This window comes from Hyposmocoma kahamanoa, unplaced genomic scaffold, assembly GCF_003589595.1.
Source record: "Hyposmocoma kahamanoa isolate Upper Pololo Valley unplaced genomic scaffold, ASM358959v1 88, whole genome shotgun sequence".
In the NCBI taxonomy this organism is placed as follows: Eukaryota; Metazoa; Arthropoda; class Insecta; order Lepidoptera; family Cosmopterigidae; genus Hyposmocoma; species Hyposmocoma kahamanoa.
In genome coordinates, this window is record NW_020654466.1 from 4429438 (window position 1) to 4449561 (window position 20124).

Genomic DNA, 20124 nt, shown 5'->3' on the forward strand with positions numbered 1-20124 from the left:
GTTTGTAAAACATTACAGCGACGACTTTTAGCAGCGATGCAATCGCGGTGCAGTCGCTAATCTTCTAACTAGAAGCATCGCATATCGCATCTGGATCGCGTTTGCATCGCTGCTAAAAGTAGCCGTGTGTAACCGCTCTTAGATCCAAAATAAAGTTTTAACTCCAATAAAGTTTAAACTCGTAGCAATCGCGAAAAGATCTCCGTGAAGTACGAACGTTGTGGGACTAGTCAACTTGTGTCTCAGGGTGACGCGCAGTGGCTGTGTCTCAAAGATAAGATATTAGACCACAACTATTAAAATTTGACGAAGACTAGACGCCGTCATATCTACCTTTTGTAACGACTCTAACGCTCCTTATGCGTTCAAGTAGAGTCATAAAACAAATGTAATTGTCAGCGGATAACTGATTACGTCAGACAGCGAAAGAACCGGTTTAGATAAGTGATATAATTCGTATATATTTTGCTGATACTTCGATTGCGTCACGCTTCTTGGCCCAGTTGATTAGGACGACAAAAACGCAGAAAAAAAAAGAAAATTAAAATTATACACAGAACTTAAGAAAGTATAAATAAAGATCGAACACGGTTGACACACCACCGTGTCTAAATACAGAACGTCAGGATTTTGCTAATATTTTGACCACACAGAGCTGACGGTTCTGTGAACTGTAGGGCTACCACAATAGGGCTCGCGCGAGATACTGCTATTCTCGCATAGAGATCTCGTGCTTTATGTCATTCTCGCGCCCTATCGTGGTAGCCCTACTGGTGACCTGATATTGGAAAAAAAATCATATGATGATAACTTACATTATAATTATAGGCAGTTGTCAACTTATGTCTCAGGGTAACTAACGCAGTGGCAGTGCCCATCAGATGTTTGCGATTTAAAGCTCTGAGTAGCACTGCAATTGTTATGGATAGGCATGTCGCTTACCACCAGGCGCACGACTTGTTCGTCCCGTAACTTGGTATTATGAAAAAAAAAACAATTTATATCAAAGAATTTATTCATCTATATAATTATATAGGTTGGGCCCACCGCACCTACAGAAGGTTATTAATGAAATCAGTTTAAAACCTTTTAAACCAATGTAATAAAAACGCTTGCATTACACAATTTTCCAACCGTCGAGGAAGATCCTATTACAAGTTAATGCAATTAAAGTAATTATGCTATATGATGCTCCTTAAGGAAGGAAGGTATTTTCTATTTTAGTAATTCAATTACAGACACCGCCGCGGCTCACTTTACGGTAAATATTCAATTTGAACTCTATTTCACAAACGGGTTCAAAAATCCCTAGTTCAGTGCACATAATGCAACTAACTAAAAACGGTAGTTTCATTTTTATACCTACCACAAAACCATCTCAATCGTATGGGCCTGGGCAAGTATGTATATTGGAAGATAAACATTTGCTCAAAACACATGGTTCCCTACAATTTCATAAGTGAATGTCTTTGCCCGAGTAGTCACATCTGAACTTTCTGAACATGAAAGTACAATTACGCCCCCTCGGCGTCTGAAATTTATGGGTTCTTAAAGTGACAGAACATTTGAATATACAGCATTCCAAAAAGAAGTTATAATAAACTCCTTTTGTGTTTTTTTTTATTAATAATTACAACTGTTATGAAGAAAAAAAACCGACGTCAAATTTTGTGGAATTATATCCATTTGCCTAATTTTACTGAAATCGGTTAACGGAAAGAGGGTGCAATCCTATAAACCGGATTCATTCCCTAATCTGCCACACTTAGCAATGAAATATTTTCTTCAAATTCGCGTAAAATACACACAAAAAAATAAAGACAAATTGAGAACCTCCTCCTTTTTTTGAAGTCGGTTAAAATAGACGAATGTTTGGGGGCGCAATCTGATGTTAAGCATTTGTCAATGTCACTCTAGCCTTAAATAACCACATATTGTGGCTTTCAGGAAACACAGATTCCATTCCTTTACTGTGTACATCAGACAGGATGAAGCGTGCGAATCGTGCGAATGAGCGTTAAGTCAATGACGTAAAGGTAAAGTGTTCCTGACTTTCTAATAAACCAACGGTGAGAGTGAAACTTAATCGTACAGTCCCTGTGCACACTCTTCGAAATGTATCCGAAAACAACAAAAGAAAACAGACAAGCGGGCCACTTTTCTGCGACGATCGAGACGTAGGTTGAGATTTATAAAATGTACTTTGACTTGGACTAAGCAAGTTTTTCGTATCAAAAAAACTAACTTTGGATTTTGGATTTTAAGCAAGAAATAACGAAGTAAACACAAAGTTTAATTTAATTTCTTGCTTATACTCCGAAGTGTATCCGATAGAAAATCGACAAACTTTTCTGCGATGATCGAGACATAGGCTGAAACTCATAAAACGAACTTCGACTTCGACTAGGTAAGCAAAAATAAGTATCTACGCAAGTTTTTCGTATTTTACAAAATAAGTTTTGCATGCGTTTTAGCAAGAAATTACGTAAACACAAAGTTTAATTTCTTTCATATACTATGAAGTGTATCCGATAGAAAACCGACAAGTGGGCCACTTTTCTGCAATCATCGAGACATAGACTGAGGGTCGTATTCTAGAACTCTACTCAATGCTCAAGTCAGGATATAGGTATGATTCAAAGCACTAGAAATCATACTCAAGTCCTTGCCATTAGGGTCGTTTTTCCAGTGCTTGAAATCATACTCAAGTCTGCTCAAATCCTGACTTGAGCATTGAGTACAGTTCTGGAATACGACCCTGAGATTTATAAAACGAACTTCGACTTCGACTAGGTAAGCAAAAATAAGTATCTACGCAAGTTTTCCGTATTTACAAAACAAGTTTTGCATACGTTTTAGCAAGAAATTAAACTAAACACAAAGTTTAACAAAATTTATTACTTATTCTCCGAAGTGTATCCGATAGAAAACCGACAAGCGAGGCAATTTTCTGCGATGATCGAGACAATGAAACTGCAGTGCCCTTTAAAACTTTCAATCATAAAGACCTGAAGGGTACTGGGTACAGCGCCCGTCACCCTGAGACATAAGCTGACAAGTCCCATGTGCCTGTAATTTCACCAACACCCTTACCCTTCAAAACCGGAACACAGTAATGCTAACATTACAGCTTGACGGCAGAAATAGGTAAGCTCTTTCACAAGGAACTCTACTGCTACTAAATCATAGCAATTGCCGGCTGCAACGGTGCAGTTCTCCAAAGTATTTCCTTCGTTACTTCATATCGACAGAAGCCGACGTACAAATTCCATACCGTTATAATGACTCAAATAACAATAATTAAGTATTGAAATCGAAATTATAGCTATTTAAAACGATGTCGCAAATTGAATTCCCGTTAGCGTATTCCCGTAAATGCCCCGTAACGAGCTCTTTCCATAATGACCTACTAGGTATGTAAATTATACACAAGCTTTTGTTAGAAAGTAAATTAAAGGTCCAAGCATATAACTACCGATTGGATGCATCATTTCACCCTGTTAGAATAAATAGAATTTCATATTAACAGTAGTAAAAGTTAAAATAACATGTCAAGAGTAATTATAATGGTCAATATAAAATCAAATAATGGGTTACATAAAACAAAATAATGTACCTAACAAAAAAACATTTAATATGTTATGTAACAGGCATTATTGGGTTAATATTCACTGGCTAATTTCTTCTGGCTAAAGGATTTATTTCCGTGGAAAGTTTTATTATTTAAGTATTAGAGTATATTATAGTGAGATATTGTTTAATTTTGTGTAGTATCCTCTGCCTAATTTCCGTAGCAATTATTAAATATTCGGGAAAATTATCGTAAAAAACATTGACTTACAAATAAATGGACGACGGGTCTAATACACAAACCACGAAAAAAATGTCCCAAGTCAACCTATTCAAACGTAGTGACATGTAAAGGAATCTGAAAAAGCTAAAACGTTGAATTTAAATTGTAATGTCATCGCAGTACTGTCTAATTTTGCTTGCTTCGCTGTCAGTCGAACAAACGAAGACTAAAGCGTGACGCTCTGTATACGATTTTAACGCCCTATAAGTTCGGACACTTTTTAGCGCGGACCTGACGTCCATATAATTGTATAGTTATTGTATAGTGTGTAAAAAAAAATTATATATAATAATTAACACCACGGAATTAGGCAGAGAACACTAACCTGAGAATCACTCAAACAGTGGTAAAGACATTTGATATCGATAGATGATGTTCATTAGTTGCACCCCATTTTCAACTCTTAAATTTCTATCCTTGTCGAGAAGAAATCCCTACTTAGGAACAGGCCGCCTGTTGTACATTAGTTATTATTATTTCCTTAATATCGGCCACTAGGCTTGGGTCAGTGTCAGTTTCGATGTATGTTGTCTGTCAATACTGATCAAGAACGCTAACGTTTAGGTAGTACATTAGTTTATTCTGGTATACTTGCATTACTACCATGTGACATGTGTTATCAATGCAATTTGCAATGCGAAAACCTACGAACTCGATATGCAATAAAGAGTTTGAATGAAACTATTTTTTCGGATCTAAAAGCGTAGAATTTCTTTTTTCAAATAAACCAAAGTATCTGATTCTTTATAGGTCCATTACAGGACAGTCGCCGCGCAGGTCCGGAAAAAAGAATTTCATTTCTAAATTTAAAAAAAACGATGTCCAATAAAAAGCTAAAAAATAAAATTTCTTCGAAAGGATTTCCTCTACACTGTTAAAACTCGTTTTGCAGTTTCTGTCGAGTATGAATATGTAATTTGTTTACAAATGTGTGGATTTTTCAACAATAACACAAATTTTCAGAAAAGAAGTACGAAGGCGTTCAATTCGCATAATTATGTACAAACATTAACGTATTTAGCTTCACTCATCAACATTGGAGGTGACTTACAAGAAACGACATCTCTGCATGAATAAGCACAACCATTTTTTTTTGTAATTTCGCGTTAACGAGAATTTAATGTCATTATTCTATTTAATGTTTGACGTAAATCCAACTCTGAGGGAAAACCACTATAATGATAAACAGAATAATTCCACTAATCGCTGCGTTTCAAGAAGTGATCGAATATAGAGTACTTGTAAAATTGCTACATATTAGATATGTAACATTTTTCGGATCTAAATATAAAATTCTAAATAAAAAATAAAAAATTATAAACATAAATAAAAAATTATTTTTTCAATGTTTTAGTAACAAACACAATTATTGCTGGCAAGACCAGGATTTTTTATCTTGTGTATCTCCGTGTGTGGCTTGTAATTCCGTGTGTGGCTTTAATAAACTTTGATAATGGAATTCAAGATGTTTCAATTATAAACGCCGTGTCAATCGCAAACAAACCAACGTTTTGGACCCCTTTACATGTCCCACGGTAGGTAAAGAACGTTGGTTTGTTTGAAAAAACATTAATACGCGATTTAGATCCAAAAAAAACAACAACAAAAATAGATTTGTTTTCAATAGTGTTCCAAACCAAAACGATTATTTATTGTTCACACACTTGTATACAGGTGTGCTCTATTTTTTGGAGATAAGAGGCAGAACTTTCCATTGATTACAATAACCGATAGCCAGATTCGTTACCAAGCTACCGAAAACTTTTGTGCCAATAAAAATAAAGAAACAACCGAATGAAATATTGAAAGTTCCGAAAAATGTTGCTGACGTAATACAACTCTACCAACTTAATTTATATTTTACCGAAAACTATTTTAAGCCATTTTTACCGTAAATCATCTACATAACTTTAAAAGCTACCTTATACATTTCATAAACTTGGGTTGTTAAACTGTTCCATCATACGGAAATATTATGAGCGACAACATATATAACATACATCGATACCTTAGTATATGTTTCGGAAGTTTAGTGATATTAGTCGGAGGTACAGCTTTTTTTCGCCTTCATGTACATTAATGGCGAATTCTATTTTCTAGGCAACAACTTTTAAATTCCACTGAATAACACAACCGCGCGTAGGCCAAATTCAAGCCAGTCTCGCCCGCGTGCCCTGGGCGCTCATTTAAGTTGAAACGTAAAACCTAAACAAATAAAGCGTATTTTGCCATGACAGCTAGACACATGAGGTCGGTGAGCGCGATGAAATTCGTGTCGAATAAACGCGTCCTTAGTCCGATCTAATTTAATTTCTTTTTCGGAACCTTTATTATTTTCCTATGCAAAATATTACATAAGAATGTTTATGAATTCGTATATAAAAGGGCGCCTATAATCCACTATCTTGTACACTATCCATTAGCGATTGCTAATTGCCAAGTCTTGTATAAACATGTCAAAAATAATAGAATAGCATATCTACAAATCTGGCCGTCAATGGATTAACGCAACGTATGTTGAGTAGGAACTAAATACGAGACGCCGTGGAAAATGTATGTCACGCCATGAGTAGGAGCTGTCATTTAACTTAGCATAGACATTAACTTAACGTGTGTTTTAACGATTATATTCATTATCAATTTCTTTTTTTTTTACTTTGAAGAAGAGGGAGAGCGGTAGAGGTATATAATCTATGACTTCACTTTTTATGTTACGTATATTTTATCAATGTTTAGTAACAATATCCGTCTCTAACGGTGAATAAGGTATAATGTAACCGAGGTTTGCCTGTATTAGGCTCAATTTATATTGCGGCGGAACGGAATGGAAGCGAATTTTTGTAATGATATTGTACATAGCATAATGAACGTTACGGTCAATTGTGTAACGTACAAACTACATACAAGCCAAAAATCACGTCGCGCGTCTTCCGCGGAATTCTCGCGCATTCGCGTGAATTCCGCAGCTGCCGTCGGCGACGCCTGGCGAATCCGCGGGAAGTGGCGCGAAGGCAGGCGCAGTGTGACGTCAAACGTCGACGAAATACTATAGTCTCAAGGCGCAGTCGTGCGGATGCTCGAGTACTTCAGCGACCGCCGGCGCCTTCTCGCGCAGCGAGGCGAAATTGACGATTCCGTTCCGTTCCGTTCCGCCGTAATGTAAACTGAGCTTTAGGCCAGCGTGGCAGACTGAACTATCCCTTTCGATCCGTGTCCAGAGATGGAAGGATAATGGGTAAATAGTGGCGTTGTAATGAATAGTATATTCGGCCTCAAGTCAAATACCGCATATTCGTCCAGAAGTGTGGCCAAATATCCGGTCAAAATATTCGACCTGATTAACGTACGAAAATTGGCCCAAAAATACCGGTTATTCAATTATATGTAATTTTCAAGTTTATAATTTTTAATTTATGACATCGTAATGAAGACAATAATTATTTATTTTTCCATTTCAGTTTGATTAACTTTCAAATTTTTATTTTATTTTGGTTTGCAAATAGTACTTGGTTGGTTTTATTAGCGTTTATTTAGTCATGACTAAACTACATAATAAGTATGGAGTTTACATTGGAATTGTTACCTTTTTGATCTCTCGGAAAAATAACTTGGTTATGTTCCTTTGAAATTTTAGATAAATAAGGGAAATATTATGCTTTTTCGAACTCTCAATGTATGTTCGGCATTATGAAAATTTGCTGTGTTTCATCTTATTTTTTCCTCATTTTTTCCTTCCGGCTATTTGGCCGGTCGGTGTTATTATAGCAAAATAAAGCGATTATAGCAAAAAACAGGCTGGAAAGCCGAATATTGAATAGTAACTGAATATTCGTTGCAACTCTAGTTGATATTAGAACTATGCCTATGATATTAGAGATATGCTTTATAATCGTGGATCTAATTACATTTAAACTCACGAAAATCATCAAGCGTCTGACTATACAGCAGAAATAATAAACTGCCTCTGTGGCCGAACGGTTCCCATGTTGGTCTGCCACGTAGAGGTCCCGGGTTCAATTCCTGGGCCAGGAGAAATATTTGTATGACCTACATTTATTTCTCTCGTAAGTTTGGGTGTAATTTGTGGTTGTCTATGTGTGTGTCGATGGCACCCACGATACAGAGTTTCCCTAAGAGTGTGTGCGAAAAAAACAATATTAGACCATAACTATTAAAATTTTACGTGATATTGGTCAACCGAGGACTAGTCGCTGTCGTGCTACATATTATAGTTGGAGAAATGTTATTTGTACCGATTCGTTTTATCGCTTCATCTTTAGAATACAATAGGACAAAAGAGTGAACCGTCTCGGTAACGCACGTGCCATCTGTACAGATACAGAAATTATTCAAAAATAGAATTTGAAAATATCATTTAGCGTGACTCATACAAGATCATTAAGTCCATGTACACGCTTTGAGTAAAAGAAGTGTTAATGGTTTCATTGCTGTATTGTAATAGAAAGGATAAGCCGTCCCAAGAGATAATATTCATCGGTGCAAATAATATTTCCTTTTGTAATGGCTCTAAGAGTGGTTACATACGGCGACATTTAGTAGCAATGCGAACGCGCGCTCGTGAAAGTGCGATTGCATCGCTGCACTTGTGAAAATCTATTACTATAAATATGTATATTCCTTATATAAACCACACTTGATGCGAATAAAAATCCTCACTATCAGTTGATCAGAAAATCGGGAACCGTGTAAAACATTTTCTAAAACGTGCGCACTGATTGACAACCTCGGTGACCCAACGGTTTGCAATGTGGACACGTGTTGCGATTGCGTCGCTGCAAACGCGAGACTGCATCGATACAAACGCGCGATTGTATTGCTACACTTGGGATTTATAAGCGATTGCATCGATGCAAACGCGCGACTGCATCGATACAAACGCGCGTGTGTAAAGGTAGATGAATAGCGACAGTATCGCGTTTGTATCGCTGCTAAAAGTCGCGGTGTATAACCGCTGTAACGCTCGCACTCCTTACGCGTTCGAAGACAGTCATAAAACGAATATATTTGTCAGCGGATAACTGACTAATCAAACATTATGTCAGACAACGAAACAACCGGTTTAGATAAGTGAATTCGTATAAATTTTGCGGATACTTCGATTGCGTCACGCTCCTTGGCCCAGTTGATTAAGACGACAAAAACGCAGAAATAAAAAGAAAAATTACATTCAGAACTAGTTTAAGAAAGTGTAAATAAAGGTCGAACACGGTTGACACACCACCGTTTGCAAAATATTTTGACCACACAAAGCAGACGGTTCTGTGAACGATGAACTCTTAAAAATTTTGTATGATGATATCTTACATTATAATTACAGGCACTTGTCAACTCATGCCTCAGGGTGACGGGCGCAACGGCAGTGCCCATCAGATCTTTGCGATTTAAAGCTATGAGTGGCACTGCAGCTGCTATGTCGCTTACCACCAAGCGCGCGACTTCTGCGTCCCGACACTTGGTATCATGAAAAAAATACTTTTTGGGAACCGGATGACCTCTGTTCACCTTGAATCCTTAAATTCTCAAAAGTGTAGTCACAAAGTAAAATTATAGTCGAACATCTCGATCGCTACTGTTTTCATAGTTTCAATGGAATAAAAAATATACTATAAACTAACAATTATAATAAAAAATACCTGGTTTTAAACCAAGAAATTCCCAGCACTATAAGTACCAGAGCAACGGCATTAACTCTGCCCCACACCAACCCAGAACCAATTTATAAAAATTCATTTCTCAAATTGATTCTACCGGAAATCGCACCCAGGACATCCTCAACACGCTTCCACATTGCAAACCGTTAGGTCACCGAGGTCGTCAATCAAAGCGCACGTCTTAGAAAATCTTTTACAAGGTTCCCGATTTTCTGACGTACTGATAATAATAATTTTTACTCGCATTGAGTGTGGCTTATATTATAAAGAATATACATGTTTATAGTACTAGATTTTCATATCTGGCTGATTACAGCACACAAATTTCTAATCAATTTCTTATTAACACCAAATTTACATATCAAACGACATTTTTTCTTGTGGTCAAGGTATTTGCTAACGGAATAAAAGCAGCAGTTTCAGGGCGCCTTTATTCGACACGAATGTCATCGCGCTCAGGCCGCGCGGGAACCGCGTGGCAGCCCACGCAGCGACCGCGTGCATCTAACTGTCATGGCAAAATACGCTCTATACATTTAGCTTTTACGTTTTAACTTAAATGATTAGTTGATTGTCTTAGGTCTACGCGGCGACCGCACGGTTGTATTGTTCAGAGGAATGCAAATGTTGTTGCCTAGTAAATAGAATTCAGATTCACCAGTAATGTACAGGTTCAAGCTTGACACTTAAGACTTAAATCCAACTCTACGCCGCTTACGATAAGAACGGTCCAAAGCACAAAACGTCAAGCTTGACGTGCTCTTGACTGTACGAAGCGTGGTAACTGGGCAGTACACGGGCGGTCACCGCGCGGCGGCCGCGCGAAATCTTTCGCGTCATATAACTGGGCGCTCATTCATTACATACATCTTCTACATACTCGTCGTGTGCGCGTTTATACTTATAATATAATAAAAATGTCAGTCGAAATACGTACGATACTTTGGAGTATCGTACGTATTTCGATGTACGGTATTTTACTTGGAAACATTACAATCGCATCGTGTAACAAACAGCAGCTGCAATAATCTCCCACGTGAATTTTATTTATAGGCGTTAAAAAGCCATAAATTTACAGATCCCTAATGAGACTCAACCCACAAGGTTACGTCAATCCAAATAAACGCAAAGGTTGCCACACCAATTCTCCACCCACGACGAGAGTTCACCGCACGTGTGGCGCGCGCGGTGCGCCTTCCCGCTCCCGCTAAGGATATTTCCATTTTACCACCAGTGTAGGCGAGTCTTTATTTTCACATACAATTATTTAGTTAATTGCGGCCTACTCATCTCTCTCTACCACCTCTGTCTATCTTCAATGGTAATTAAGATAATAATAATGACCATAATAATAGTCTCAGGACGTATGAGAATACTAAAAAAACTGACCTCAAAGTCATTCATCCCCTAGTTTGCCACCCTTAGAGGTGGAATATTTTCTTCAAATTTAAATGGGACCACTTCTGAAGTATCCTCTTTCCAATAAAAAAAGAATCATCACAATCGGTTCACAAATTATCCGGAGTTATAGCGTAACATACATACGAAAAGAAAAAACATAGTCAAATTGAGAACCTCCTCCTTTTTTTTAAGTCGGTTAAAAACATGACTGACATCTACACATATTTTACCTGATCTGAAACTTGGGTATTCCCTGTACTCTGGCATCGAAACTCCGAACTACTAACACCAGAACCTTTCAATAAAAAACTCGATTCCAAAAATGGTGTCACCGGGAATCGAAACCGGCACCTCCTCATCTACCGCCCACAGTGCTAACCGTTGGCAACATAGTACGGTAAGACCAATTTGATCTGGTTTGTTATCCGGTGTAAAACCAGGTAACTAAGGGTCGTATTCTAGAACTCTACTCAATGCTCAAGTCAGGATTGCACTGGAAATACGACCCTAATGTCAGGGACTTCAGTATGATTTCGAGTGCTTTAAACCATACTCAAATCCTGACTTGAGCATTGAGTACAGTTCTAGAATACGACCCTCAGAGTGGTTGCATTGTAACAAAAAGAGTTCGACTCTGTGAGGATATAGGTTCTTGAGTACCGACAACGTACTTAAAATGTTATATACGTATATCACGTGCACCGTTCCTGGCCCTGTACTTCTCCTGTTCTACATCCGACATCCCACCGAAACAATTACTGCCCAATAAGATAAAGTATTAACTCGACCAAATTAAGATGCACGATGCGAATGAAGCTTCACACTCGACAATTATTCTTTTTTATTTCGTCGAGTATTATTTATTTGACAGTAATTGTTTGGGTCCGATGGAGAACGAGAGTAGATGACACCCAACATAATGAATGGAATTATTCGCATTTTTCATACCTTCAGAACATTGAATACATTCCATAGTAAATTATACAAAATGACAGGCTCCTGTGCATTCACTGGCAAGGCATATACTTTCGCAAAAATTTTAACTTTTCTATTGTCAGTTCAACAATTATCATATTGTCTAAAAAGTTTATCATTGTCGCATTTTATAAACTTCAGGTACTGTCAGACACAGTGACTTTAAATTTAAACAAGGAAAGTTAGAATTGCATGTTACCTTTATTAATAATAAAATATTCTGATAAAATCAAATTACGTATCGGTAATGACAATGGCATTTACAGTAAATAATTTTTTAATCTAAGTTTTAAGTATATAGAAAAGAGATATTGTAACAAATTTTGATTGTATTGATTGATTTTTGCGTCATTCCTACACAGAGTATTATCGTAACATAAAAAGATGTAAAATATTTATATTACACGTTTACTGCCGCCACATCTTCTCTTATTTTAACATTTTGCACTGAATTGTACCAAAGTAACAATTATGAGAAAAATACTGATATCGGCTAGAAAAGTTACAAAACTGCTAATGAAAGCAAAACACGTACAGAAAGTATATGCTTTGCGAACAAATGTACAGGAGCCCACAACTTTGCATAACCCGCTATAGAATGTATCAAATGTTCCAAAAATATTACAAATGCGAAAGGATACAAAATGCGAACAAATCAATGAAGGTCGCAGGAAGCAGGAAAAAATGCGTTTCATTGCAACCTAATTAGCGTATACGCATTACGCTTAAAAGTTTCCTTCCTGACGATGAAACTGCAACCCACACTTTAAAAACGCGACGAATTGTTGAAACAATAACAACACTTCATAAGCGTGATGTGTGCTTATGCTACTATAATAGGTTTTACTTCTCTGGGAGGGACTTATTGATGGACATTAAAATTTGCTAAGTTCTATATTTCTAGGCAAATACGCACGGCTGCGGATTTGAAATAATGTGCTGACAATGATTTATGCCTAATAGTTATCGCTTAGCAAACAGTTCTTGAATTTAATATTATGTTCTGTAAGGTAAATAGACATACATTTTATGTACTTTTCCGTTCATTTACTTTGATTACAATTAAACTAAATTAAATTCAGAACTATCGGATTTTTCACTTATTATGATGACTATTCTACATAATAATAAATTAAAACCCAGGTCCCTTTGCAAGGACCTTTTGGTTTTCTACACAGGTGCTGCGAGGCCCTTGAAATTAAAATACATCCTATTTTATACAGGGAAGATGGTATCTCTGTACCATCAGCTTGGGATTCAGTATTTTGACTAATGAAAAATCCCAAGCAGAAGTCAGACTGCAGCACTATTAATTTAGTTTAGTTTTGTAAATTGCGTGTAGCATAACTGGAATGTACTAGTAAATTAAAAGCAAAGTTTCAGAACAGGTTGGTTTGCATTAATATTAGACATAACTGGTTGATGACTTTACCATCTCAGTCAGTCGTGACCATGGGACCTGTCAATAGCCCGAAACGTTGGATTGAAAATACGCGAAAACAAATACGCCATTTAGACCCCAAAAATAGTTTTATTTATTTGCTGCGGAACACCCAAATTGCATTCAGGTTTAGAAGTAGAATACAGCAAAGCTATAAAAAATTATACACACTTCCCTTCCGTCTATGACACAGAAAAATCTAAAGTATAAAAAGAAATTGTATTATGAACTAACTTAAACACCCTTCGCTTTGTCTGCGGTGGATGTTCAACTTTTAAAATGAAAATTGAGTACTCACCGAAGGCATGGCTGCTTTCTGAACAGGCGGTTGTGGTGGTGGACCTCTGGTCTTTACCTCGCTAGGTTGCCGCCTAACCACCGACCTCGACGGCGGCTCTCTGGGAGCCTCTCTTAAGATATCCTTCGAAGGCATTTCGGAAAACAACGCTGATTTCGAGCCGACATTGCTAGAATGATTGTTATTAAAAGGCCGTGGTTTGTCTGGGGAAGATTTTTTTGGTTGCTGTTGCTGTGGTGGGGTGTACCGCGGCGCTTCTTTTGGTATCTGGCCATTGGGTGTTGCCCCTGAAAATAAATTAATCATTTAATTAAAAATATTCCATTTATTCCCTTATAGATGTCGGGAAGAAACACCTAGTTCTCATGAAGATAATATTACTAAATGAAACATTAAAAAACAGTACTTGGTACTTGGTGTAACGGGCTGGTGTCCGCAACTCGACGTCTAGACGCCTATTTTGCGTGTAAAAATCAGTAATTTTGTTTGGAAGACATTGCGACTCAACAGCTCCCTAACCAGTGAATTATGTTACTTCATTCACTCTAAGGTCTTCTGTGAATTACTATTAATATTATCTAGTTAGGAATTTCACAGTGCCTTGTAATTTTCTGTAATAAAGAAATTTGTTTCTCATGTATTCAGATGTGCAATAAACAATATTTAATTTAAATAGTTTCTTAATTACATAACGTGATTACAAATTTGTAAATAAGAGAGCATAATTGCATATTTGGCAACTAAATGCTGACATTACTGCTTGACAGCATAAAAACGTAAGGTGGCAGTACTTCCGTGGACAAACTCTTTCACATGGAGCTCTACTGCTCACTACTAAATGAGGGGTTCAAGACCACGCTAAGACTCAAATTCAGCTGTAGAACATGATATGGGTAATAGCAGACTTCAATTCCTTGTAAGATTTAATTAATACCCATACATTTAATGCTTAATTACATTAACACTTAAATATAGGAATGTAATGACAGTGGCATCATAAAAAAGACTGATAACAAATTATCTTTTATCAACACTGAGTCAAAGTAGTAAGTTAGTGTACATGTGTAGACAAGCAAGATTGAAATGTTAAGAAACAACAGTGACAGTAAACAGTGACATATACAATGGCTTTCTAGAATTGCAGCCGTCTCAGAAACACCCAATTTATAAGGAAAAGTAACACACATCAGACACGAAAAGCTGATGAATAATTATTGGCCAATAATGTGATCCTTATAATTAAATCAATGAAAAGCTTAGCTCTTTATGCACAATAAAACCTTGCACATTCTGTATTCAGCAGTGTAATAAATAAAAACTTATGTATGTTGCTTTGAGCCCCTATTCTTGAAAAGCAGCAATAGAAATATTATTCAACAGAAATAAAATCCTTCATTAGAATACATAAAATTATTGTCAATGTAACAAATTGTCGCCTTACTTTCTCAAACTCATATCTTAAAGCACGAAGTTACTAAAATGCAAAAAATGGATTGTTTATTGATTATTTCCTTCATATTCACACACTGGCTTTTGCTTATTCTTAAAGTAATGCTGGATGCATTACTTTAAGAATAAGTAAAACAAATTATTCAATTATTTATATTTATACTAATAATTACATATTTATTTATATTAATAATTATTCAATTAAACAAATTAACGTCCTTGATAAAAAATTTTAAATAAATAGAAAGTTTTGCCATCTCCTGAATAATCACTCTTTATAATAATATTGTAATAATATTTATTTCACAAAATAGGTAGTTTACAACATAATAATGAAGTCCCTGACTCCTGAGCTAGGTATAACCTGTGTGACAGGTGCCAGTGTCCTCACTCAAATTTCGACAAGACTTAGTACATTTCATGACAAAAAAGAAAGTGATAGAATTTATTATAATTATACTACTGTTTGTAATAATTATTATAAGTTGGATACATTTTAATACGCAAATTGTGATAAATATAGCTGTATAAGAGTGTGTTTGTGTGTGCGTGTTTGTGTGTGTTTACATACAGTTTGTGTAAGTACCGAGATTGTACAAAATTTTCGTGATGGTAAAATTGTCACCACAAAAACATTTGCTAAAATTTTACTTTATAAGATACCGAATTAGAGAAAATAAGTCAGCGAAATACCATTTGCTCCATATTAAAAAGAGACTGAAGGCTTGAACTTGGTAAATTCTGTACAGTTTGCCAGGTGTTGCACCCTATGATCTGTACCTACCCATAGTTGGTAAGCCCTGTCTACAGTTTACTTTAAGCCCTTATTTCCCACAGTGGTCCAGGTGGACCGCCAGGGGTCCACGGAAGACTCGACGGGGGTCTACGTTGGCGTGACAAAAAATAATATGGATATGGAATATGGTAGAAATGTAGCTGCAGGGGGTCCACCGGAACCAGCAAAATTTTTAAAGTGGTCTATGAGAAAAAAAGTCTGGGAACCTCTGCTTTAAACCTTTTTTTACAGGATAATCATACCATTATTTTATGAACCATACACTGAAGGAATGTAAAATACAGCTGTGATATATGGAATTGAAACTCAACCATAGCATCATGAGCAAACCTTACAACTTATGGTATTTTTAACATGAGTTGTGAAGTTACATCAAAACAGTTAAACACAGTTGGTCTTGGCTCTGAATTATAATTAATAGTGATCACAATAGATGAATTAACGATTGCAGCCAGTAAAGACTGAACAGGTCCTGAATGAAGCGACCCTAATACTGCCACATATAGTTCAGTCATCGTCATAGGAAGTAATTTGAAAAGAAATTGACAAATTCATAGAAACAAGTTCTTCTGCATAAAATGTGTAATTTAAATACTGATTAACTATTCTGAGTTTTTTTATATAATAAAAATTAATATCTGTGCTTTAGAGATTTGGTGCAGTGAAAATGTTTTAAATAAAACTGCTCAAATTAATTCATAACACATAAGATTTACATAAATAAGCACTGCATAACTAAGCATAATTAAGATTTTTTTTATTTTTAAATTACTAATAGGGCTTATTAATATATTTTTGTATGTTTTTTTACATTATTAGTTTAGTTCAGAGTGTGAAATGTGCATTTCCCTGTGAAATTTTGTCTTATCAAAATTATTTAAATGTCCCCATTTTTGTGGAATTTCCCAGATGCATATGAAAAGTTGTTCAAGCTTCGAAAACAAGCGTGCCTTACTATGTTTTCCTGCATTGTTGTATCAAAAGTTTCAATTATTTATTTCTATTATTCTAATCAGGTGAGATAAAGGTTAAATGGCAGCTTTATTTTTTATTTTATGTTTTTCATTTGCATAGTACTATTCAATCTACAAAGATTATTTAGCATAAGTACTTAATAAAGATATTAAAAAAATTAATCCATTATCATCATCATTGTCAGGTCTCTTATCACTAATTATGATTTTATCACAAACTGTCTCACCTGCCAACTTTCCTGTAGGCCTGAGCTTTGGCATCCCGCCAGCAAACAAACCACCCAGTCCTGCAGGAGCTCCTCCCCCATTCTGCATTCCAGTATTTGCAGGTCTACTTTTAACATCATTGCCAATGGGAGTTGAACCACTTGAAGCATTAGACACTTTCCCAGATACAAAAGGTCCACTTTTATCTACTGTCACAGTCTTTTTTAACTTAGCTCCTTGTCTAATAGAGCTCAGCAAAGCATTCCTATCGTCAGCGCCGCCTTTCGAGCTCCCTTTGGAGCTCCCTTTCGAGCCCCCGAATGTAGGTGGCGGTGGCGGGCCTGGAGGTGGCGGTGGACACGGTGGTGGTGGCGGCGGCATATTTATACACTTATTGCCTCCGAGCAATGCTGTTCCATACACCCATCTACGAGCTAAGCTAATATGTGACAGCCTTACTCGCCTTTGCAGGAATCCAGCACGTTTACACTAGCACGTGATGAAAACACTCCACTATAAATGCGTCACTTCACACTGACCCATACTAATTTACATAAAATACTGAAGAACCTTGCCCAAAAAGATTAATCATTGTAGGAAGTACGCAGCCAAGAGAAATTGTTTCTGCTCAATTCACCTCATACTTAGACTTTTGGCGTACTTTAAGACTAAGTTTAGATACAGGTGTAACTTTATTGGATGGTGTAAATTAACAACTTCTATAGTATAAGTAGCTCAGATAAAACCGCCACAAAAGAGAATTATTTTGTGAATGAGCTTAAAGTATATGTTAGGAATTTTCAACGAATTCACAAACATGGCCGCCACAGCTGTCAAAAATATTATTGCCATTATATTAAAATATTTTCTACTTTAGTAGAAATATTTGAATTGGCTTGGAATCTAAGATTTCAGCTCGAAAATTTACTATCACTTCAAATAGTTTGTACAGCATACAAAATTTCTACTTACAGACGCTTACGTTAGATTCGTCTTTTCCAAGATGGCAACTGCACGCAATGATGGCAGTAACAGCAGTGAGTTGCAGAAGTCATATTACGTAGATGCTAGCTAAGGATTCTAATATTACATCTATCCTTGACGTGACGGTCGAGAGGCGGCCACAGTACTAATTCGCATAAAGTTTGTTTACACACTATTTTATAATATCAATCAGGTCATCCAATACTGAGCAAAAGCATACTGCACTTCATCGAAGGTGGTATCCAATTTTTAATTGTAAATACTACGTATTACAACATGCCTGAAACTTTCAAAGACAATATTCATAAAAAGGATAATAAAGCTCTAATAAAATAAAATATCCATAAAATATTAAAAAAAACTTTGTGACCTTGTGACCTATAATAGTAATTCTAAACAAGTTCTAAACTCATATCAAAGAAACATGTTTTATTTTTATCCATCCTCTAAGGAAACATGTTTTTCAGCCATCAAATCCTAATAAATATGTTTTTCTAACTGTAGATACTAAGCAATTAGGCACCTGAAATAAAAAACAACGTCTGTTGTATACGTTCCATTTTTAATTTAAAAACTTCCGTAGAACATTTTCCAATCTCTTCTTGGTCGGTAATTCTGGTTAGCAATGGGTAAAAATAAAAGTTGTGATGTGTCCTTTCCTTAGAGGATGGAAAAAAAATAATCTTTTCGACAAATAATGATCGATTGATTAATAACTTTACAAGTTTATTATCATTGTTAATAACGATAAAATGTGAAGTTATAAACACAACATCAAACGCAATATTAGTCTGTACTCACCAACTTCATAAATGATCATCAACAGTTAAATTCAAACCCAAATCTGCATATTGAATTAAATCCACAAGCCCATTGATCTTACACTCAAGGATGCTCACTCAATAGCAAACTGCATCCCAAGTTGCTCATTAAGCTTGATGATTTTGTCAAATGTACGTATATGTGCAGATACATATTTTGTATACATACGTGTACACGTATGTTTGAATGTTTATATATTTTTTATTAGCTTGACCGTTTCGATTGTTTGAATTAACGCTATTCTTAACATAATATTGTAATATTGTATGTTTATACAATTAGTATATCGATTAAACGTTAAGTTTAGTTCAAATTATTTTTTCAAGGAATTAAATTTATATTAGCTAAAAATATTATATATATCACTTGAAAAACGTCATACCCTCAATAATAATGCAATTAATGAAGATAAATTAACAGATTTATTCTCGATACGATTGCACGATCTCATGATCATAAATATGAAACAATTAACTAAACGATGCACAAACTTGATGCATTGTTAACAAAATCACGATGGCTAATCAATATAAAAAGAAAACAAACTTAAGAATCACGTAATAAATGACTTAAAAATTGAACATATGCTCTTTTATGCTATATTCATAATAAAGTAACAAACGTATTTATGAACATTGGGTAGGTACCTTATTTGCCTTCTAACTCATAATAAGAGCAAAATTCAGACCATTTTTGCTTTGGTCAAACTAACCAAAATTTTACAAATTTTACACAAAATTGGCAATTTTGTGTATACATTCAGTGTTCAAAATATTTGAATTGGAAATCATAACTACGGTGCATTTTTAACTAAAATTGTTTCAATTATAGTGCTAAATGCACAGTACATAATTTCATAAATACGTGGTTGACATTTGTCAAAGCTGATGGCAGAAGCAGATGGTCCGAGTGCTCTAAATGTGTAGATAAAATTGCCCACATTGAATGTGTGAAAACGTAAAAATTATTTTTGGTTAATGTGATCATTGAAATCATTTTAATTTTGACTATATTTTTATATAGTATGTAGTCTTCAGTTATTTTGAGCTGGCAGTAACAGCATCTGGCTCGTGTGAATAGTTAAGTAGGTTAGAATCAAAACTAGCTTCCTCGCCGACTCCTTGGTCAAGTAAAGCTGCTTCCAAGGCGGCTCTCTCAGCTGCTGCTTGTTCTTCTGCACGAATCAATTCTCTCTCAACCTCTAGCTCTTCTTTATCCTTATTATGTTTATCTTTCATTTCTTGAGCTTCTC

At 35.8% G+C, this 20124-nt stretch overlaps 1 protein-coding gene across 1 annotated transcript in view; it reads right to left on the reverse strand.

The window, feature by feature from the left end:
* LOC113235686 (WAS/WASL-interacting protein family member 1) overlaps positions 1–17869 on the reverse strand; it is a 53468-nt gene extending 35599 nt beyond the window's left edge. The window contains exons 1-2 of the mRNA XM_026471535.1: positions 17087–17869; positions 13641–13927 (exon numbers count right to left, since the gene is read on the reverse strand). Coding sequence (XP_026327320.1) covers positions 13641–13927; positions 17087–17447 — 648 coding nt within the window. The 5' untranslated portion in view covers positions 17448–17869. The remainder of the gene's footprint in view (positions 1–13640; positions 13928–17086) is intronic.
* Positions 17870–20124: the final 2255 nt, after the last annotated feature.